Raw genomic sequence first — 23,727 nt, 5'->3', positions numbered from 1 at the left:
TGGAATGGCCGACAGCCCTACTTGCGACAGCTGCGGCTGCAAGGAGACGATCGAGCACCTCTTTTGTGACTGTTCCCGTTGCAATGTGCCAAGAAAAGTGCTCGTGAGCGCGATCGAAAAACTGGACAATCGCCTCTTCACAAAAGAAAACGTTCTAGGTCACCGGTCCAGAGGAGCTTCGGCACTGAACGCCTTAAGGGCTTTGCTGAAACTTTCAAGGACATGCGAATTGTGCGACCGTCTTTGAACGTTGTCGCGCATAGTATCGCGTTACTTTGTGAATTTTTCTGTTTCTTTCATTTTCTTCTTCTTTCGCCTTTTATTCCTTTATCTCTTTCCCCAGCACAGAGTAGCCAGCCAGAACTTACGATAGCTAACCTCCCTGTCATTCCTCCCCTTTCGTCTCTCTCTGTTGTAGCTAATACACTAATGACATCAAGCAACCTTTATTGCGTGCAATAAACCCAAGCACTTTCCCTTTCCCTCTAAGACGGCGAGACACTGACGAAAGATGGCGGCTAAGTTAAGCTGACCTCGGCAGTTATGCTTGTTGTGATTGCTCTGGGATGTTTTGCGCTTATCCCTTGGCTTGGGCGGCATTTTTCACTTTCAGTGGAACAGATGCCGTGGAAAACTTCGGAACCATCGGCATTTGCAGGGTTTAAACAAATCACTGAGGCGGACGAGCTCGGATGAGATGACGAGACGGCTATGTCAGGGTATCAGAACACTTGTACTGCTCCTTCATGAGCGCTGGGCTCTTTCGATTCCCACCTCACACAATCTCGCCAATAAGCAAGGCAGTTGTTCGGGGATCTCTGGGAAAAGTTACGATTTTCAGTCCATGTACTATTCATATCAAACACTTTTAGGGCGAAGCAGTCGAAGGATCACCCAGCGCAATTTTCGTAGTCCAGCGAGTGGCCGGGTAGATTCAACCTTACACTACCTATAAACATCGTTTGCCCGATTATTCGTTTCGAACCGAGTTCAGCAGGGCAGTGTGCCCACGTTCTACCCATTTCGCCACAGACACACACATATGTCGATAAAAAAACACACATACACACCAACACATACAAAAACAAGACAGCAGTTCTTAGCTTGCGACAACAAGCGCTATGTAACTCTTAGCGCGTGCTCCACGTCGCGTCGAATAGCAACGATTCAGTTGAAAAAGCAAGAACGTGGCGGACTCCCGCAGCAGGTGTTTGTCTACTTAACTGACGTCATCTGTGAAGTGCATTTTCTTTTTCGTTCTCTCTGCGCTGATGTACAGTGGCTTTGTACTTGCGGTGGCGTTAGGCGTTATGCGACGAACGTATGAACCGTTTACAGTGGTTAAAAGAAATAGCGCTACCAGCTCGGACGACGTCATACGGGGCTTTCTGAGTGCACCCGTGTGCCTTCCGATTGTAGCCGAACAGCTGAATCACCGCACGTAAGAGACTGGCTTGCGCAAATTTTATTAATTGTACAAGATAACATATTGCAAAAAAATTATCAGCCCTTCAACTACCGGAAAATGGAGGTAAGCGAAGCTTGTCCTGCTTGCACCTGATCTTTCTCATGGTTAAGTAACCCACAGGAAAGGGTGCCGGAGCGCTTCTCCCTCCACTCTTTCAGCTCGCGATCTCGTTGCTATCGGATTGCCTGGGCTCGGGCGGCTCTAACGGCTCGATGGGCGCGCCGACAGCGAGCCCTTTCACGGGCGAGTTCTCGCCGTCGCTCGTCGAACGCTGCCCATTCCTCGGGGGAGCGCACAACGCGTGAACGTCGCTTCCCTTTGCGAGACTGAACTAAACGGAAACGAAGCAGGAGCAGCGCGCGCGAGACCATTTCTTGCCCTTTCTTTTCCCAGCGGAAGGGAAACAGATTTGGTTGGTTGCGTGCGTGGCGTGAACGCACGCCTATGCAGTTAGAAGCTATGCTAATAACTAAAGCTCCTGCGCCGGCGCAGCGGTCGCCTCATCCATCCGCCGTTTCCTGCAGCTGCTCTGCTCTGGGAGCTACTGCGTTTTTTACAGCGAAGGTGTACACCTCTACCGTTCAAAGAAATTATCGTGTCGTTGTAAGCAAAGGAGTCCCCATACGTGGACCAATCCCGGAGATAGTGCAATGCCGGGCCGACCCGCAGTGGAGGTGGATCAGGCGTTAAGCACTCCCCATACATGGGCCGATCCGAAAAATAGTACAATAACGGCCCGACCCACGGCGAAGGTGAAGCAGGCGTTAGGCAATCCCCATACGTGCGCCGATGCCCAAGATAGTGCAATGCATGACCGACCCGCGGCGGAGGCGAAGCAGGCAATCAGCACTGCCCATACAGGGGCCAATCCCGAAAATAATGCAATGCCGGACCGACCCGGGGCGGAGGTGCAGTTCGCCATTAAGGGGGCCCACATACACTGCTTCGCTGGTCATCCTTCTTCGTAGAGTGGAAGGGCACTGAGATTTTTTGCGTGACCACGACAACGCCACTTGTGGGCCAATACAAGCTTCGCTTGAATATGAGGCTGAGCACGGCGTGGTAAACCGGAAGAAGTAGCCTTCAATACAGCGATGTCAGAGTACCCTGCAGTACCAATAATGAGAAACGCAAGTTGTCTTCTGCGGACAGTGAGTTTCACCAAATAAATGGTGGTCTGTCGATGACGAAGTATTACTTTAAAACGGTAGTCTATTCAGATTTATAGAAGAGATGTTTAGTCCCCGATATGAATACAATATGAAATGTCACAAGTGTCATTCTGCCAGGAACAATCGGGTGTCCTCTCGTGCACTGTTCGTTTTTCCGCCTTCTAGTGCTTGTTACTAAGATATCGTGTTCGGAAATGCGGATTTCATACAGAGAAGGAGGCTACTAGGCATAGCTCGTACGCAAGCATAATTACAACAGACTACGCATGTAGTCTTAACAATCAACCAAGAATTTCTCCCGTGTAAACATCGTTTCCTAGATGGCGGAATGCACACGAATTAAGAATCTGTTTCGCTGGAAATTTCGTTCTCGATATTTTGAAGTATTCTTATCCGACGGCAGTTTTCTTCAACTGAAGAGCACCAATGCTTTTCGGGTTCGAAACTCTTCTTGCTTTGGTCCTTTTCTTATCCGAATAAGTGATACGGGGGACAGAGAAGCTAATATAACAATAAAGTACCTCAGCCTATGTTTGAACAGCCGCAGCGCTGAAAAGACGAGGTCGACCAAAAGAGGCTCGTTCTGTCATGACCTCCGAGATTCGCGCACGCACGCAGATCGAAGCCGGCACGCGGTAATCTCGGAGGCTATGGTGTTGTGATCCTCTACGTTGGCGTCTTCGTTTTAGCGCTGCTGCTTGTTAAATACGAACTTCCACCGACTCACGCAAGTTTCTCCACTATTGCAGTTAAGTCGCCAGGCCTGATGGTCGCACGACGCGGCGAAAACAACATAATTGCATTCTCAATGGGAAGGAAAACAACAATATCGACGGATTGCTCGCATATAACCACCGTCATTACAGATTAGGCGCTGGTGAGGTAGTAATAACTACTGAAACGAGAGAAAAAAGTAGAACCACGAGAATTCGGGTATGGCTTCACAGGAGGAAGCGCATGCGTCGAATCGGAGTGTTCGCTCGCCGCCAACAGATTAAAATAAGACAGTGTTTAAATTATTGCAGCGCTAACGTTTCGTTTGCGCTTTAGGCTGACAGCGTTAAATCTCTGTCGAATAAAAGTCTCACCAAAAAAGCTGAAACACCACTTTTCAAAGTTTATTCAGTGCGTCCACCGCAATCATCCGTAATCGGACTCGCATGGGAAGTGCGGCCACGTCTTCAAAGGTTTCGGCGCCCATACGGTGTCGCTGCTAATGGTCTACAAGGCCGAATGCTCAGAGTTTCAGCGTTAGTCTTGTTTCGAGGCCTCTTAGCGTGTGCAGACATCGGTCAGTGAAGCACCGAAAATGGGAAAGGCTGAAACATTTAATCGAATACGTTGCACTGTAAGGCCTATTCGCAATAATATAGACTCCCACAATGCGTAGAATATGCGTAATATTTAAGGGAGAGGCGGTTTATCGCCCCGTCGGTAGGTGTGTTTAAACACACGAGTTCCTAAACAATATCTACAATGTGCTTCTAGGTCGCGCTGAATGTGCCCATGTGAGAGTGTTGAAGACCAATGGAATGGAATGGAAAACTTTATCGACTCTTTTAAGGTTTTAGCGGGTCGAGGCCGAAGTCTTCGTTCTTGAAGCTTGGGTCCTCTTCAGCCATGGATGGGCCCCTAGTCCAGGGCTCCACTGAGCCGGGCCGCCTCGCACGCGTGCGCTATAAGAGCTCTTTGAGCCTCTAGCTCGCGGCTGGTGAGCCAGCTCTCCCATTGCTCCGCACCTGGTGTTTTGTGTTTGTGGAATGCCTGGTTTCTTGTACACTCCCATGTAATGTGGTATAATGTTGGTTTAGCTCCACACCACGGACAGGTTGCGCTATACTGCGTGGGGAACATCCTACTTAGTATGTGTAAGTTTGGGAAGGTGCCCGTTTGCAGTCTCCGCCATCCTGCGGCCTCCTCCTTTGTTAATGCTTTATGTGGTGGGGGATATTGATATCTTAGCCCCTTATAGAGGTTTAATAGCTCTGAATAGCTGTTCCCGCGGTTGATCTGTGGCCCCTCTGGGGCGGTTGACGTCCCTGCTCGGCTGGTCATCCCTCGAGCTAGGCTGTCCGCCCCTTCGTTGCCCCTGATCCCTGCGTGGCTTGGTATCCAGATAATGTTATGTGTGGGTTGTCCCTCAGCGATTGACTTTTTTTTGCTAAGGTCAGTAGCTTTAGCGACCCTCCAATACATAATCTTGTATTCTAATTGCAATTTATACAAAATAGGGCAAAATTCGCACAAAAGGCATGTTATCACATTAAAGAAACAATCATTATTGCAACACAGAGAGGCACTACACACAAAAGTTTGTTAGCCCTGAAATTGCATTCGTTTTGAAATACTAAGAAAAAAATAATTTACTGCTGCCTGCAATGCCCGCAATATTGCAGGGTGCCTTTGCTAACGTCTGCACGTGAAGTGTTCGACAATCTTTCACGTTAGGTTATTTGTTCTATTACCGTCATGATCCGTAAATGCAATGACGCTGTCAATGGCACCGTATATTTGTCTGTATGCGACATCTTTTTGCTAGTTCAGTACCGTGGTGGTGGCGAGGAATCAACAATGGACGTTGAGCTTCGGGTAAAATGAACCCACCTGCGGGCTCGATGGGTTTTCATATTTCACTGTAATCCGTTGAGCGTATCTGTACATTGGATGACAGCATCTGTCAGCTAAGCTATCGCTGTAGCTGTTGCTATAGCGCTGATCGAATGGCATCATAGCTTGCTGACAAGCATTACTAAGAGGTAAACATCCACGTCGCACCCGTCTGGATCGGATTTTTTTCAGGGTATAGAATACTCAATATGAATGTTTTCTTTTGCGCGCTGTAAGCGCGCAAAGCGATTGCAGGGGCCCGAAAGCGTCAATGACGTCATTTCTTGAGCGCCACGCGTTAAGGATTGCAAATCAACAAACGTCTGAGAACGCTCGTAAAGCCAGGCAATTTTATAAAAGTTGAGCCCAAGCCAACTTGACTCTTATGAATGCAACGGATGCTATCGGCAAGGCGAGCAGCACAACGCAAGAATGTACAGTCACAATTTTAAATGACATTAAACACGGGAGCGCGTGCTACAGGGTACGTGCAGAACGCTCTGGCGAGCGGCTGGTGCCCTATCCTAGTTGGTAGGTTTTGCGGATCTACTCCCTGACCTCATTCGCGCATCGTCTTTGAAAGCCCAGGCTGTAATCAATGAGCATGCGCACGAGACCACACGCTGCGTCATTTATACAGATTTTGTGTGGCGACGGCGGCAGCAGATGACGAGGGGTTGCGTCCGCTAACTTTACAAACTGCGAAGGTGCGCTAGCTACTCGTTAGGGTGTTCTGCGTGCACTGTGTGGCCCGCACTCTTGTCTTCACTGTCATAAAGACTGTGACTGTACGAAAGAGCACAACGTACAGACAAACAAGCTTGGGTATTTGGGTACGAGAACCCGCTCGGAGACGCTATTTATAAAGCTCTCTAATACTTATCTACTTCTAAATGCGCCTTCGATGATTGGCCCTGATATCGGTAATGGGTGCTAGAATAGCGTCAAGCTCATTCACTCTCGATTTCTGATTTCGAAGTCAAAGGGAGCAGATTGGCTTAACGGTCCTTCACGGAAATCATCGGTGGGTCTGAAAAAAACATGAAAAGCAAGGAATCGTCGGCGCAGTGCTCAACGGGTCCTAAAGGGCCGCTGAAAGGGAAAAAACTAGTTTGAGCTGCATTAGTAAATTACTTCGCGAAACATTGCGGTGCCGTTCCAATCAAATCGATAGGCGAAGCACCCGGCTCGTAGTCTAAGGTTCCTCCCTTTCGCTACCGTCATTCACCGTGCGCGCTTTGTGATCTACTGCTCTTGCGCACAAGTGGTTGTTACTATTTATGCAATCGCTGCGAAAGCCCCCCAAATGTGCGCATGCAGGCTCATTTATCATGCTTCATGCAGGCGCACAAAATTTAGGATGTTAATATTAGTTCCACGGAGTTTTCGTTCGCTAAGCATCATATTAAGCTTCCTTTATTGCTTTGTCAAAAAAACAATGCTCGATTCGAAACACTGTGCTTCACATTTATTCGAAAATATAGGGAAATTACCACTCACGCCGAGTACTATTACATAATCCGCTGGCACATCCACTTGGGCGGCAATCGGAGGAGCCGTGCGACTATGCGAACAGCTGTGCATAAAACAGCTGGGTTGGTATCTTTGGGTGATCACTTTCGCGGATATCTTCCCTTTAGTGCAATTTTGCGTTGCTCGGCATAAGACGAGTCCGCGTTTAGGCAGACATTGTTTCTGACGCCCTGCCAAGTCCGCTATTGTCACGGAGTACGAAGTGCGCCGCGGTCAGCCGAATGTGCTTCGACGATTCCAGTGCCGAGTCTGAAGGAATGTCCAAAGTCTCCAAGAGTGATCGCTCGAGAATACCGCCCCCTGTAGGACGACGCATCCAGCTTGCGTTGTTTGGGCCCACGATGCGATTAGCGCTGGGTTGCCTCCCCCACAACGACAATCGTGCCATAATCCAGCTCGGCAGGAAACAGCGCGGTATTCCAGAAGCGACAAACGCAACATGTGTGTTTCAGGCGAGCGACAGCAACTAGTGCCTAATACTTGGTCGCACCATCATCATGACTAGTGGGGCAGCGTTCGTCCTCTGGCACGCTAGCCATTGCTCAGTGATGGGCTACAAAGAAATGCAGTTGCACAAGAACGCGGCAGTTCTTTTAAAGGGTCACGGAGAAAAGTAGCATATCAAAAATTGGGGTCATTGTAATTGCGTCAGTTTGGCATTATTTGACATAAACCCACTGACGTTACGAAGGGTTGGTCTGCTCTAGCTGTTCTTTATTCTCGACGATGCAGATCTAATGGCACGTTTTATCGCCTTTGCATCAAGAAGAACGCGGCCACATACATGACCTGGCTTTTGGGCTTGATTTACATGACGGGACGGTGTGCCGACCTTGTCCAAGAACGACTGTGAAGCGGTTCGGCTGCAGCAACTGACGCCGGCAGCACCTGGTCTCCCGTGTTTTTGAGTGTGGCGTGATTCGCAGGCACTGAACTACGACGTGCTCCTCCGGTTGGCTGGGTCGACAATCCATCGTGCCGCGTGAATCTCACTTTCGTCACAAAACTCCGTTGCCGTTGAGAACGTAGCCATGCGAGCATCGAAGCAGTGCGAAAGGGAGCGGCGGAGGGAAAAAACTGTAGCAGACGACGCGCCAGGCGCTTCGCCTACCGTTTTGATTGCGCCTGCGCAGCAACGCTTCACGAGGAGTAGGTGGACGAGCTACGCAGAGGGTTGCCACGGCCTCCCGTGTTCCCGCTAGCAGTGGCCCCACCTGTATATGCACCGTGAACTGGGGGTTGGATTTCGGCATAGCTCGTGAGTGATGTAGTATCTAAACACAAAAAGTGCATGACAATAAAGTTGTGACCTTTTGTAGTGCATACACGTGAACATACAAGGAGATTAGGCCTTGTGCAGCTTGAAAGTAAAGAAAATTGTGCGCATTGACATTAGCGTAAACCATCTATTGAACCACTTAATTCGAACAAGGATTCCAATACGCGAGTTGTATCTGGATATGTTTTTTTTTTTTTGTAATCGGTCATCGTGTTGGCGATTTTGGCTGCAGGCGCATATTTGGAACCACATTTTCAAGATTCGTTAATATCGAGTGCTACACTTCTCTATTTCTCAAATTTAGGAAAGATACACCAATAAATAATTCTTGTGAAATTCTATATTTCATAAACTATATCATTCTAAATTCTATAATTTTTGCAAAGGTGAAAATGTGTCGCATCGTCTACTTCTCTCCTTCGTCCGGGTTGCGCTGCCCACCCCTAGGAATACGTTCAATCACCAACTCGCGCAGTTAGCTGGGTTAATTAAAATATTTCTTCGCTTACTGCTTTGATATGTTTTCACATAATCATTTAGCAGACACTTTGCACGCCTTAAGTTATCGCAGGAATTGCATTACAGCCGTAATACGATGAAGCTTTCTGGTGCTTTGCTGTCCAAAATTTGGTTAATTTCTCTCACTAGGATCCTATGATTGCTTAAGTTTTTTTTCTTTACGAGGGACAGAAATGTGTCAGAGAGCGGTGTCACAGAACGTGCTTCATCCAGACAATTAATAAAACTGTGCGCTCCACTTCTGAAAGCGACTATGCGATGATATCAAAAAATATAATCAAACAGTAATATTAAAGCTATTTAACTACACATAGCTGAAACTGAATTCCTCTTCAGAAAAAGAAACAGGAACGGCTTTTTCTTTATAGCTGCTTATAGTGCATTCGTATAAAAAATATCCGAATGTTTATTTGAGTAAACAATAATAACGGTAGCAACAAATAATCGGTACTTGAGTTCCCTAAGTAGTCATAACCTAATATTTGCTTACGATATCAATAGAAAGCTACCTATGGGTTTCACATTAAGGTTCCAACGTCTACACCATACTGTGAATGTAGAAAAATGAGCGTAGAAGTATAATACGTTGTGCTTTGCAGGATTTATCTTGCTTGCAAAAAAAGCAAAGGAAAGAAAGAAAAAGAACACATCACTTTAAACATTCGAAGTAAGCGCATGCGCGCGCCACTCAGAAATTTCCTGGCTTTTACGCGAATTTCCTCAAGTTCGCCAAGGGTGACTCACTCGTCAAAATTCAATACACAGTGAAAATTACTTTAACTGTGCGCCATTATTAGGTGCACTGGAGCATGTAAAGCTCCTCGGTCTCTTCTCTAATGCTAACTGTTCTGCTGAGTTTCGACAGCGCAACGGCTAATCATGGTTCAGCTTGGTTCTTTGATGTGAAATCATCATAGCATCATGATTTTATAAACTGGGTCAATTTTATCCCACACTGGTAACCAACGAAAAGTTCAGTTCATCTTCCGCAAGCTGTTATGTGTTATGTGCAGGCTGTTATGTGTTTGCAGGTGCAAGTTCATCATCAGGAAACGTCACGCTCATGCAAATTCAAACAAACGCTTTCAATGCGCTGCTCCGGCGGGAAAAACAACCGTGAACGTTGTTATTCTCTAAACCTGTTCTTTAATACGCAGTTCCATTTGAATTCATATGACAAGTTGATAAAACTTTTTACCATATTCGTGCTAAAAAGAAATTGATTTTCAAGCTGCAGTGAGTTTCCGCACTGAATATCACCAAATACAACGAAAATAAAACATAACTTTTGTCACATTTGTTACGTTCCTGCGCGTCTTCCATGCACGAAGCAAAGACCCACTCTTCCCCGCAGGCCAAAAAAGATCTGTTTCAGCCGGCGAGGGAAGCGATTTCAACGTGCAGTATTGTCCCGCGCGGTTTTGCATACCGACTAGCTTGCAGAAGAAAGAATGGGTGTGCGTTTATAAAAAGATACATTGCACATTGTGGAGCACCAAAAATTTAAAAGGTGTGTTGCTAAAATTTCACCTGATGTTTTCAGTAAGGCAGGCAGTAGGTTGCTCTGCACAAGGACTAGACACCTCGTTCGAAAGGAACCGTTAACGGCCCTCTTTAAAGGGATAAAAGCTATAATATGCTCACCGTCACCATCTCTCTTTGCATCCTCGCTCTTACTGGCAGTGTATCAGCCAAGCATTATGAAGAAAATCCGCAACACTTCGATCGACAACATGCCAGTGATGTAAGTGCGGTTTGCTCTTTTTGCAGTGTGGTTATATTTTGTTTGCTTCCTCCATTATTTCACTTCCATTCCTAAACATACCGCAGCCCTAAAATGTACAGAATATTTCTGTTGGCGGAATTTTTCAACTGTTCGTATAATACGAAATGCGCGGACGTGATGTCGTGATATCACCGTTGATTATATTTACTAACAGACGTACTCATCCTATTCCTTTTGTGAGTTAAACGTAAGTGATAGTTCTCCTCGCGTCGGAGTCAAAAACAAACGCTAAGCTTCTTAGCTTTATTGTGACAATTTTTTTAGAATAGTTGATAGTGTTAGAATATTTGATCATATCATTATGGGGAAGAAAATTTATAGCCCTTAATTTTCTACCGAGGTGGCTACTGTGCTTGCGATTCTACTGAACCCATGTTTTCTTTTTTTCTTACCCCGACGGAGAGCAGCTGCCTTGGCTTCTACAGGTGCGGCAAGCGGCTTAGAGCGCAAATAAGTAAAATTAAAGCTGGACCTATGCACGATGAATATCCAAGTAGGAGAATAGCACTCTTTTGACACACAAATGAATGTAGGTATATTCTAAAATATTGTTTTTCTTTCGAGACCCCTTCAAGCGAAGTTAAGCTCTCGTTACTAAAATACTGCAAGCTTTATAGTTCACCACGCATCTTTACATTGCACTATGTTTGTTATCAGACCAGGAAATCGGTTAGACATATAGCCGCTAAAAAAACAAGAATGCTATCGCAATAAAATTAACCAAAACATTTGCTGTTCTGACGCATTAAACACACTGTATAGAATGTGCCACTCCCTAACTTTGTCATAAGACGTGCTATTTATCACAAAGTTTACTACGCCAGTGTGCTCTTCACGGACTACAACAAGGTGTAGTGTGTCGCTATTGCAGCTACAGCTACTGAGGCGATTTCACTTTCTCGGAATCTCCCGATTACCGAGGCAGTCGCAGCACTGTTCGCTCTGTTTGCAATGTGTCTGCACCAGCAGACATATCGCTAAATGAAAATGCGCATAACGCTCTGCTCAAATTTCTCATGATGGAGCATCCTATCCGCCGCTGAATTTTCTTTCAAGTAGAATGTGATAAAGTACTATCAGTTCTTTTATTCTGCAGCAGACACAGGGCTAATTTGTCGCAAATATTTTCTCCTGTATACTATTGACCTAAGACAACAAGCTCTATGCCTCAAAGCTCAAAGCACTACAGTTTGTTCTGTGATGAAAATTTTCTTTACCGAATTTCTTTTGCCGTCTTTGTAAAACTACACTGCCTTTTCTGTTTTTAGCCTCAGCACCTAGCTCATAGTCTCTGTTTTCTAATTCTCTCACTTTATTCTTTATAGCTTGTAGTCCGTATGCACTTTCAATTACCATGTACACTGGTTGCCAACTGTCCTGTCCTCCTATATCTTTACGTGTCCGTGTTTTAATGTGTTAGCTTTCTTAGGGCTCTTCACACGCTTTCCTGAGGCTTTAAATGTTTGTCTGTAACTTTCTTCCCGCCCACTTGGGTCACGTGTTAGCCTATGGTCTAATGTCAGCGCGTCGGGATCTAGCCCTGGGGGAACAGGATTCGAAACGAACCGCTGGACAACTTGAGTCACTGAGTAATGGCAATGTGTACATATGGGCCGCTCTTTAACGAACATTATTGCCGCCGACTTGGGTCATTGCTGATGTGGGATTCAGTAGAGGCCGCTATTCGATGAAACTCTGGCACCGACTTGGAGCACTGGCTTTGTTCCACTCTCTCTGTCCTGGCCTTCATTGAACTTCTTTCAAGCCGACTTCGGTCAGTGGGTATGTGCCATTGGGAATGTGCTGCTCTACAATGAGGAAAGTGGCTATGGTGTTGGGCTGCTGAGCACGAGGTCGCGGGATCGAATCCCGGCCACGGCGGCCGCATTTCGATGGGGGCGAAATGCGAAAACACCCGTGTTCTTAGATTTAGGTGCACGTTAAAGAACCCCAGGTGGTCAAAATTTCCGGAGTCCTCCACTAGGGCGTGCCTCATAATCAGAAAGTGGTTTTGGCACGTAAAACCCCAAATATTATTATTATTATTATTATTATTATTATTATTATTACAATGAGGAAAAAGATACTTTCAATCTTTATAATGTGATGCGTAACCAAACCGACATCATGGAAGTTCGGATTAGCGGAGGCTAGTAGTACACTTTTTGACAAATTGAGAACGGACAGTCGACTGGCTCTATTCAGGTTTGCCGAGTTGCTGTGGTGGCGCGCCTCTCCGGCAGCCACCCCATTTCCAAGAAACAGCAGGGGCAATGATCCCCACGTGGAGGTGAGGCGAAGTAACTAGATCTCCCAGAAGCGGGGCAACGTATAGTGACGGACAGTCGTTACAAGGGCCCCCCACCCGTAGAAGGCCGGAAGCTTAGGTGTGAATGGCGGAAGGAATGAAGCGTTATCGTTCAAGGTAGGCTGGTTTCATGCTGTCGCACGTCACTGTCTATTCTTGGCCGACTACGTACGTCAACGTTTTCTTTGAATGCGAAGCAACACGAAAGGGACCTTCATAGGAACGAGTCTATGGTGGCTTTATAGAGTCGCGTCGCAGGAAGACCTGCGCGGTTGTGTCCATTGTCAGCAAACTATACAAAGGCTGCCCTCGGGCGATATGTGGAGGTGTAGGCCGAAGGTGGTTGAGCCAGGAATATAGCGTCTCGAAGCGCTGCGCGGCCGCTGGCGGAGTGCCTGGCTGGGCGCCGAAAAGCTGCCCCGGAACGCGGTTTTCTGATCAATATAGCATATCGGCTGCACTGATTTCGAGGTCGTCATTGATTGTTGTTTGTAGCGCCAGGAGTAATAGGGGTAGCCGTTCCACCCAGTGTTGTCTGTAGAGCGTGGCGGTCAATGCCGCCTTCAGTTGTCGGTGGAGACGCTTGGCAATGCGGTTGCTCTGTGGGCGGTAAGCCATGGTGTTATGAAGGGTCGGAGCGAGCAGCCTCGCCAGGGCCGAAAAATCGAGCTTTGGGATGATAGCACTCGGTCATTAGTTATTCGCAAAGGGCAACTGTTCAGTGCCATCCCCGTAGCAACAAATGCTTCCGCCACTGTTTCGGCCGTGATGTCTTGCAGAGGCGTCGCCTCAGGCCACCTTGAGTGCCGTTCGACACACGTGAGGAGGTATCTGAAACCATGTCAGGGTGGAAGAGGCCCCATCAAGTCTAAATGCACATGATCAAAACGATTCTCTGGTGGCCAAAATGGCTGCTCCACTGAACGCGCGTACCGGGTCACTTTCCCGTCTTGACAGGCTTGGCAGGTTCTTGCACAGCTTCAAACATCTTTGTTGATCCCTAGCCAGAAGGAGTGGTCTGCGATAATCCTCTGTGTCGCTCTGATGCTGGAATGGCTTAGCGCATGCAGTGAATCGAATATTTGCCGCCGAAACTGATGGGTAACAAACGGGCTTGGAGCTGCTTGCGATGCGTCGCACGTGACCAGTGTTTAGAACGACAGGAAGCTGAGCTAGTTGGGGATGATTCATAATGCGAAAAAGGGGTAAGGCGTGCAGACAGGGGACACAAGAGAAGTGGACAACAAGAACGCCGACTATCAACTGAAGGAAGCACTGACGCGAAAAAAGAAGAAACAAAACTCATCTGCGCATGCTCTAGAATGGTAGAACCTTGTGTCAAGCCGGTACACGTACCGGTGAACGTGAGAGATATCTGTTAGGGCATTTGATCTCTTCCTTATGTAATGTAATCGAAGGCTGACTGATGCACGCACTTCCACCATTGTTGATATATCATGCCTCGAACCTAAGACGTGTATCTTCATTCCTATGCCTGTACAATATCGCGCATTCATCTAGCGCAGGTGCCCAGTTAGACTCTTGGCAATGTAAGGAAAGGTAAGAAGGCGATACACTGGTTAACGACCTTTTATGTTCCATTAGCCTCTGATTAATACACCGCTCCGTTATCCCTACGTAGAAATAGTCATAGGAAAAGGGAACTGTATATACCACACCCATACGACAGCCAGTAAAATTGTTGTTCTTGATGTGCTTCACTGGAGAAATATCTGTTGTTGTTTTTTTTGTCATTCACCTGGTCTTCTTTTTTTTCTCTACACGGCAGCGCATATCTTCCCTTGCTTATTGAGAGCAGTAAAAAGAACATTAACTCCTTATAGACTTGTAACCTTTTTAAGCCTGTGCGATACTGAATGAATGTAAGGAGTAGTCGCTACTCTTTTGTTGCTATTACTGTTTTTATAATCACGCCCATCCCCCTCGATATCGACTTCTTTAGGCCTTGAGCCACAGTGGCCACTGCTACGCTGGATAACCTGTTTCTAATAGGCGCCGGACCTCTGCATTAAAACTGGCGCTCATTTCGTGTATGCCCAATCTGGCGAGAGAAGACTTAAGGCGCTACATATAAATTCCGTTTTTTACTACTTTAGGCATAGATGTGGCGGCACGTTTCAGAACATTCTCGATTCTAGTAGCCAATCCTATCTGTTGTACGTAATGTCGCCGAATCTTTTGTAATCAGATTACACGTGTGACGTGGTTAGTGTGGTACGTTCGTTATCTTGTGCGAGCACCAGCTATTACGCTGACTCAAGTATAAATAGCCTAAGCGTCCTACTCGCCGATACGATCATCGTCGATTAATATATGAGCTCCGCACTATCTTTCTGCCCGACCGCAGCTTATTTTTGAGGGCGCAGTGCTGCCCAATAAAGCAAATCACAATAATATTGTGATTTGCGTTGTGCCACAGTTTAATTTTTCACCATCTCGACATCGTCACAATATGGTTAGGTTGCTTGAAATATGAAATTGAAATTGATTTATTCATTATAGATTACAAGTTATGAAAATACAATAACTTAAAGAAGGAGGTCCCATAGTCAATGACCTTCCGGACCGCCTGTTATATATAAGTATACTTTTTCTGAAGCAACGAGGAGCATCACATTAAAAATATAATAGAGAAACATGGAAAAATGTAAGTAATGGAGAATACAAAACAAGATATACTTGGGCGGTTAGGAGCTATAATAAATCTAATGAAGGAAATTATAAAATCGCAAGGAGAAAATGCAGTAAAATTAAATGACTAGTCGAAATTGACAGTAATGGACAAAAAAATTCACCTAAACATGCAAAAAAAAAACTTCAAAATATACATGACCATTAACAAAAAAGAGAGGTTCCGGAACAGTTGAATATTTGAAGTAACAGGGGTGAAAAAAAAAGTTAATGTTAAATATTTTCTGTTAGAAGAAACTTCAGATGTTTTCTTCTTTTTTTTTTTTAATAAGGATGCTGAATGCGAAGTTTTGACGCAGTGTGGTATAGAATTCCCAAATGAAAAAGCTGAAGAATGAACTGATTGTTGGCCATAGTTGGTGCATACCTGAGGTATAATGAGAGTATGGTTTAAAGCAAATCTAGTGAAATTAGCGTTTATTAGGCATGTTTTAGGAATTATCCATGCAGGAACTTGATTATTCAGTAACTTGGAAATAAATATACCCAAATTATATAACACAGTTTCTTTGACAGAGAGAATGCTATTAGAGCGTAGCAATGGGAGAGCGGTAGTAATATAGAGACTAGAGGTGACTATTCTAATTGCTTGGTTTTGTAAAGTTTGAAGTGAACTGAGGTGAGTATTATATGTATTTCGCCAACATATTAACGAGTACTTATTGTGTGAATGTATAAAAGCGTAATATAGCGAGACAAATGTAGCACGGTTAAAGAATTTGCGGGCTCTGTATGCCGTAAGCAACTTTCTTTTTAATATTCCAGACAAGATAATGAAACTTTACGTTAGAGTCAAGTTCCACCCTCAAGAATGAGCAATGAGTGCTAGAATGCATTACATGGGAACCAAAATTCAAGAATGGAACTGAACAAGATATTTTCTGGGGGTAATTAAATGCAATAAACTTGGTTTTCTAGAGACTAATAACAAGATTATTATTGATACACCAGATGGTAACCTTAGCTAAGTCATTATGGAGTTTAGTTACCAAGGACGAAATATCTTTTTTCGTATTTAATAAGGGTTGTGGTCGGAATACCGTACACAGTGTGAGTATGTTAGACAGCCACGCAGATCGTTAATGTAAATTAAGAATAATAAAGGTCCGAGAATAGAACCCTGCGGTACCCCTAGGTTAGTAACCTTAGCTTCAGAAAAAAACATGCGAAATTTTAACTATGTTATGTCTATTCTGCCGATAGGTTCGAAGTAGCATTAGTGCTGGCCCAGTTATGCCTATAGCTTCCTACTTTAAAAACAAAATGTGATGGTTAATAGTGTCTAAAGCTTTCATAAAATGAATAAAAACTTAACCGACAAAATACCTTTCATCAGTAGTATCTTTTAAGCGATCCGTTAGGGAGATAAGAGCCAGGTCGGTTGAATAGCCAAGACGAAAATCATACTGAGAACTGGAAAGAATGTTAAATTTATTCAGATAATTAGTTAATTGAGTAACAGCCAACTTTTCAATCACTTTACTAAACAACGGTGGTGTACATATTGGGCGGTAATTTCTTAGTAAAGAACGATGGCCTCTCTCAAAAACTGGAATTACCTTTGCTCGCTTCAGCCCAGATGAAAAAATGCCGGTCCTGAATATTAAATTAACAATAAACCACAATACATCACATATGAGATGAGCAACTAGTTTTATTTTTCTAGGATGAATATTATCAACACCGGCACTGGTTGCTTGAGATGAGATCATTAATGAGATCAATAACCTCATGGGGAGTTGTAGGGTAAAGAAACAATAAATGTGTTACACGTTTTAGTGACAAAGAACGGATACTCATAACTGGTTTGTCGGGGAAAAAGGCATCACTCAACGCCCTTGCTATCTGAAATGGTTGATCATATGTAATGCGATCGTTTGTGATGGTATCGATAAATGAGAGTAGTTCATTTCTAAGCAAAAATGAATTTGACTTGCCAAGTGGGTACTTCGTGAGTAGGTATTTCTTTTAATTATGTATTGAAAGTGTGTATTACTTCCTGCTGAACTACTATACGCGTCACACATTTGTTCATTAAAGGCCTAATTATCCAATGCGGTGATCAAATGGCTAAAAAGTGCAAAACTTTCAGCAACGCAAAACAATATAAAAACTAATACAGAATTTTGGCAGAGAATTGCAGGAATGCGTATGTACTTAAAACAAGATATACGTATGAAGATCATATTACAAAATGCGCTATCATCATAAACAAACAAACAACGAAAAAACGTGTTCTCTCTATAATGTCAACCTAATTGAGGCCGATGAAATTAATAAGAGTAAACGATAGTTGGAAATGAATTGCAAAGAAGGGAGTGAACATGAACTAAAAAATGTTAGCATGTGTATGTAGCTATCAAAAGTAAGGCAGAGTGTAGATTTAATTGCCCATTTCAATAAAACTAAAATACCAGACGCTTTCGTTCTTTATCTCCACAGATGACAGCGATTAATCAACCACTTTATGCAAAGAGGAGAACCAGCTCCTTCGAAACTGTGGCCCCGTGCTTCTCTTTGTCGAAACTTTACTCACAGGGGGTCGGGTTCATGTACAACGTAACCTACATATTTCCTCGACGAATACTGTAAGTACCAAGCACGCAGGCCTTTCATCTTGGAGATTTTTGAAAAAAAAAATGGTTGTACGTGCGTTCCGATGCTTATTTACTAAACTATTTTGGTCCGCAGCAACACGTTTACTACGCGACTCACTACACTAGCAACCCCTCCTCATACTGTAGCCAACGCAGTACGATTCAAGGTTTTAAGAGGTAAGTATTCACTTAATGACACTTCCGCTTAGAAAACGCAGGCGAGTCAAATGTTGGCTATACAGCAGCCTCGAATCTGCCGCGGTTGCTTAGTTGCTTTCGTGTTGTGCTGCTAAGTACGAGGTCGCGGGATCGAATGCCTGCCCAGGCGGCCGCATTTCGATGGACGCGAAATGGGAAAACACGCGTGTACTTAGATTCAGATCCACGCTAAAGAACTCCAGGTGGTCCAAATTTCCGCAGTCTCCCACTACGGCGTGCCTGATAATCAGATTGGGGTTTCGGCACGTAAAACCCAATAATTACTTTTTTTTTACAACAGTCACAAGTCACGAAGGGTGCCACTATCATTACTAAAGGCATCGATGGACCTCCCTGTTATCTTCGTACTTCTCTAAGGCGAAATAGAGAGGCCATGTTCCAATTGAGGCGTGCTAGGTTGCGAGAACACGATATTTTAATGCCACTGGCGACAGGAGGAATCCCAGAAAATTCGCGGGCAACAGAGCACGGTCTCCGCAGAGCGCTTCGTCAAAGTCGGGGGATATCTTGAGACTTCATTGGTCTCAGAGGCGAATATTTTAAGAGGCAAATATTTTCAATCGCACAAAACAAGGATCCTGTTCTTATGCGTAACTTGATGGGGGTGAAATATGTATAGTGTTTAGCGAAGGTGTTATTGTGACTGCAAATTATATTTTGTGATAGTGTTAGCTCATGAAGCGTTTTCTCTAAACACTCCCATATGTCATATGTGCATCCTAGATGTGTATGTCAGCTGCATTTTGCTAAATTTCACTCGCTCGTGTCATCTTTTCTGAAGCCTCTTACGTGCTATATGCCTCAGGAAATGTATTTCTGCAGACATCAAACATTCGCCTGTATATGTCATAGTCTTCTGACGTCCTTTCCTAAGGCGTATTCGATGGGTCAGTATGTAAGAACCTGTCGTGTTTCCGCAGTACTTTCATAACCGTTGTGTTCTAATCTGTGCTGATTAGGCGAGTCATTTGTCTCCCTGTGGTATTACATAGATCATACCCTATTTTCTATCAAACGCACTTTATTATTTCGTTAAAATTCCGAATGTTGCCTGCGGCTTCTTCTTTTCATAACTCTTTGGCACGCTTGCTGTTTTCAGTGTCAGGGTCATGAGTCCTAATCTAAGAACAAAATATTTGTTTGCATTGTTAATTCACGGTTCTATACGTTGCTTTTCTGATGAAACTAGATGGTGATCGGCTAAATTTCAAGGTCATGTATATCAACCCAGCCAAGAGCTGCATCATCCTAATAAGATATCCAACTCGTGGGGAACGACGTAAGTTTCTGCCCTGCTACCCTTAGTGTACCCCTAGCGTAAACAATTCGAAAAGTGTCAAGCAGTGTTTGTACAAAGCCACGCCAATAGCTCACCAAATCTCCTTCACAACCTGAAGAGAAAGTTAGCGCTGTGAGTGGTCTACGTTCTCAAAACTTGGGTTTATATGATGAAAACAATGAGAGAATGTATATCGACACGAAACAAAAAACTATCTTTGAGCCAGCATGACACTATCCGACCACTGGACAGGCGCGCAAGGCTATAGTAAATAAGTAAATAAATAAATTCAAGTAATTAACTAAGCAATTAATTATTAAATTATTCAAATAATGTTTCAGGAAATAATAATAATAATAATAATAATAATAATAATAATAATAATAATAATAATAATAATAATAATAATAATACCTTTTATAACCGCTAGCACGCCGTCGGAGGCGACCATTCATGATAGAAAAATAAAAGTGACTACCCAGAGTCACAGCCTTTCACTCTTTAGTAATAATAATAATAATGTTTATTTTTCATCGTCACACTGATGCAGGAAGCTGTAGGTAAAAGCTGCTCACCGCAGAGGCAGCTGGACAAAGGCCCATAGCTACCTTTGTACAAAACAGCCAGCCGCGTCAAGTACAATAACATACAGCGCACAGAAAGAAAGAAAAAATAAAGAGGATGCCTTCGTTTCGTAAAGAGACAAAGCACAGGAACAAGCACAAGGGTGACCAGAGAAACAGCGCAATTGAAGAACCTAGTATATGCAGCTTTCGAAATTTGATTGGTGTGCACAACAGAAAATCTGTACCAGCTTTCACGTATTAAGTAGTGTATGCATTATGCAGGGAAACCTTGGAATAATTTATTTTCGTGGTTATCACTTTCTACATTTCTTTATATCGTGTATAAAGGGATGGAATGCTTTGCTGTGAATGTAAGTCATGTAGGTCATGTAAGTCATGTAAAAAATGACGACTTTCTTTCACTTTTCGCGTGATTGCTACAATGAACTTATAAGTTAACATCGTTATTCACTCGGCATTTTCGTAGGTTCATTCGAATGCATGCGCCCGCTTAGGTTTGTAGTTGTTTAATAAATGCACGCAGAAGAAAAGCTTGACAATATCCAATATCCAGCTATCCAATACAAGGTAGTGATATTGTAACTATTCGATTTCCAATAAATATTCACAGATGCAGCAACCAAACACACTATGTTTACAAAAAATGAGTGTAAACAACAACAAAATTTAACATTCTAACAGAAGTGACCCATTGCACACCGTTTAAGTAAATCTTCATGCCCACTGTTCAATAAAAAAATGCTACGTGTAACTTACTACTGCTTGGGGTGTTTTAAGAGAACAGGGTGCTTCTTTGCTTGTTATCTGTGGCATCTGAAGGCAGGCAGCAAAGATGGGATAGGAATATCACGTGGCACCACTGCAGCAACAGTTACCGACAAATTTTTTCAGCGTTGCAATGTGGCATGAAAGACTAAGAGCCTCGGGACAGGCCCGAGGGCGACCACAATAATCAGTTTCAGATAACTTGAAGAGCCAACGTTGCAAATAGAGTGCCGAAAAACAACGAGCTTATCGTGAAGTTAAGCGATGTGTTATACACAGAAGCACTATTGGGGTTCGTGTAATATGCGTGGCGTCAGGGAAGTATGTCACACTAATTATGACAGACCATCCCGCAGAATGCAAACGAGTGATTATAGGCAATCCGTTCCACGGGCCACCTAAGCAACAAAAGGGGTGCCGGCAGCATGCCGGCACCCCTTTTCTTAACTATAATGTACAGCATAGCAGCTCGCGTGGACATAAAGACGAGCTTGTAGTCAGTTTATAGCCCGGTCAACCTAAGCGCGCTTCGTCTTTTAGACTTCCTGTGCATGGGTGACAACGTCTGAAAAGATAGCGGTATTGACTTGACGCTAATATACGCCATTACGAGAGCCCACATAATAGAGAGGTTCAGAGGAAGATGGACACAAAGTGTGCAACAGCGGCTGAACGCTTTGCCGCTGTCGAAGAATGTATGCGTTGTGAAAGCTTTCCCGGAGGGCCCGCAGCAATCAGAGAGATACTACAACGACTGCTGCTTGCCTTCATGCAAGACACCGGGTTCTTAGACACCAGGTGACACAGCCCCGATCTCAACTCACGGTGGGCTCATGCGGAAAAATTTCCGGCCTTGTATGCCAGTGCTAACCCAACCTGCTGCAACACTACGACCCCTGTCACGACATTCGCTTGCAGACTTGGTTATCTCTAGATCGGACGCTTTTGATCCCACGAGGAAACTGTTGTATTTCTACCAATAATAGCACAGGGGTTAAGCACAAGCCTGGTAATGTGTGTGAAGCAAATACGCAGACGATTGACCCTGTACTTCGGGAAGTAACTAGTTTTCACAAACTAAAATGATCCGCACTGGATTGAGAACTTCAAATGCTCCTAGGAACGTCGTAGGAAGAACCATTTAGTTTGCCTTAGTTTTAGATATTATTCATCCTTGTAAAAGGAGCAAGTAACACGGACGCACCGTACGCCTTGTTATGCAACCATACCACCATACGCCACCATACGCCTAAATATACATCTTGTAGCAATGTTAGCTTTTCTCATGCACCACTTCAGCAAAAATCTTGAAAGCAGCAATAAGTGCTGCCGAAGCCATCAGTATCCGTGTCATGCGCCTACTCACAATGTGCAATGATCTCAATTTTACCCCTCCGTGACGTTCCTGGTGTTAAACGTTTTAGCATTGTCAAGGGTTAGTTCAACGCTATTTTAGTACGATCACAACTAATTCCCTTGTGCCACAGCGCACTACGCGGAAATTTAAAGCGATGTGCCAGCACGCAAAACAGCCACCACTAGCCTGTGAATGTAGCATCTTTGAGCCCAACTTGAAAACTGACATCTCACTTTTGGATAGGCACTTTCAATCAGTAATAGAGCTTTTTCGTGACATGGGTCCATATTTGATTTTCTTGTTTCTGGTCTTCAAATTTCCACAGAATGCATCCTGCTCCAAACTGGTTCGACTGTTGACAGCGACCCTCCAGTGGACTGCCAGACTATTTACAGCCGTCAGTGTAGCCATTGTACAACTGATGTTTATTACTTTAGTTGCAAATCTGTCCTCGTGACCAATATCGCTAAAGAAGGCACACACATGATTAGACATCCTGGTCGGATGCATTTGCTGCCAAAAGGCCAAGTTTGCAAATAAAACGAAACCTTTCCTTTTTCAAAGTTTATTATTCCGCACAATATCTGAATAAATAATACGCAATAAATATTTCTGTCAGAATTCGTTGAAATAGCTCATATGCTTTATCAGGCAAAATAAATCTTCCGCTCATTCCCTCTTTTGAGGGGAAACCATTAAGTTATACGTTTCTTTTATAAAAGATGAATTAGTAAAAAAAATACAAGTCTTACCAGGCTTCTGGCGAAAAAAGAAAATATGCGGGTGTCACGCACTGAGTTAATCCGTTTAGGCGAAGCTTTCATTGGTATTTCGTAAGAACGCGGTACCTGCTTTTGACCACTCGAATGTATAGGCCACATAACTCTGTTGGATGTATTTTCACTGGGAATCGATTACCCGCGGCGGTGGCTTAGCGACTATGGTGTTGCTCTGCTAACCCTTACAAAAATGACTTTAGACTGTCTATAGAAAGTCTATAGACTTTTCATAGACGACCTTTCCTTTCTATAGATTTGGACTTTTGTTGATATAAAGTATATAGACTGTCTATAGACGAAAGTCGATAAAGTTTCTATTTCTTTTTGTCTATTCGCAGTCTATAGACTGTCTATAGAAAAAAGTCGATAAGGTGTTTGTTTCCTTTTTGTCTGCTTCCCCTCTATAGAATGCCTACAGACGAAAGTCGACACAGTCTCTATCTATTTTTGTCCATACTTTGTCTTTAGACTTTCTATAGACGAAAGTCGATAGGGTTTCTATTTCTTTTTGTCTATTCGCAGTCTATAGACGGTCTATAGAAAAAAGTCGATAAGGTGTTTGTTTCCTTTTTGTCTGCTTCCCCTCTATAGAATGCCTACAGACGAAAGTCGACACAGTCTCTATCTATTTTTGTCCATACTTTGTCTTTAGACTTTCTATAGACGAAAGTCGATAGGGTTTCTATTTCTTTTTGTCTATTCGCAGTCTATAGACGGTCTATAGAAAAAAGTCGATAAGGTGTTTGTTTCTTTTTTGTCT

General features: G+C 44.0%; 2 protein-coding genes across 5 annotated transcripts in view; one reads left to right on the top strand and one right to left on the bottom strand.

The window, feature by feature from the left end:
* Positions 1-23,727, bottom strand: part of LOC142560696 (uncharacterized) — a 259,423-nt gene that overhangs the window by 218,909 nt on the left and 16,787 nt on the right. The window lies entirely within an intron of this gene.
* LOC142560695 (uncharacterized) lies at positions 1,285-22,785 on the top strand. 2 transcript variants are annotated; one of them, XM_075672953.1, is made up of 5 exons: positions 1,285-1,531; positions 17,827-17,972; positions 18,076-18,158; positions 19,390-19,479; positions 22,514-22,785. In XM_075672953.1, exons 1-5 carry the CDS (start codon positions 1,526-1,528, stop codon positions 22,726-22,728), a joined length of 540 nt encoding a protein of 179 aa, XP_075529068.1. In that variant the 5' UTR covers positions 1,285-1,525; the 3' UTR covers positions 22,729-22,785. The 2 variants fall into 2 exon arrangements, 1 of the variants encoding a protein (XP_075529068.1); XR_012823411.1 differs by lacking the exon at positions 1,285-1,531 and adding an exon at positions 10,034-10,322.

This window comes from Dermacentor variabilis, chromosome 10, assembly GCF_050947875.1.
Source record: "Dermacentor variabilis isolate Ectoservices chromosome 10, ASM5094787v1, whole genome shotgun sequence".
NCBI classification, from domain to species: domain Eukaryota; kingdom Metazoa; phylum Arthropoda; class Arachnida; order Ixodida; family Ixodidae; genus Dermacentor; species Dermacentor variabilis.
The sequence above is the reverse complement of the archived record's forward strand: the minus strand, read 5'-3'. Positions and strand labels throughout refer to the sequence as shown.

Excerpts from the sequence above, each read along its gene's own strand:
- LOC142560695 (XM_075672953.1), top strand. Across the intron at positions 17,973-18,075 it reads ATATTTCCTCGACGAATACT|CAACACGTTTACTACGCGAC; the intron begins GTAAGTACCAAG and ends TTTGGTCCGCAG. Across the intron at positions 18,159-19,389 it reads ACGATTCAAGGTTTTAAGAG|ATGGTGATCGGCTAAATTTC; the intron begins GTAAGTATTCAC and ends TGATGAAACTAG.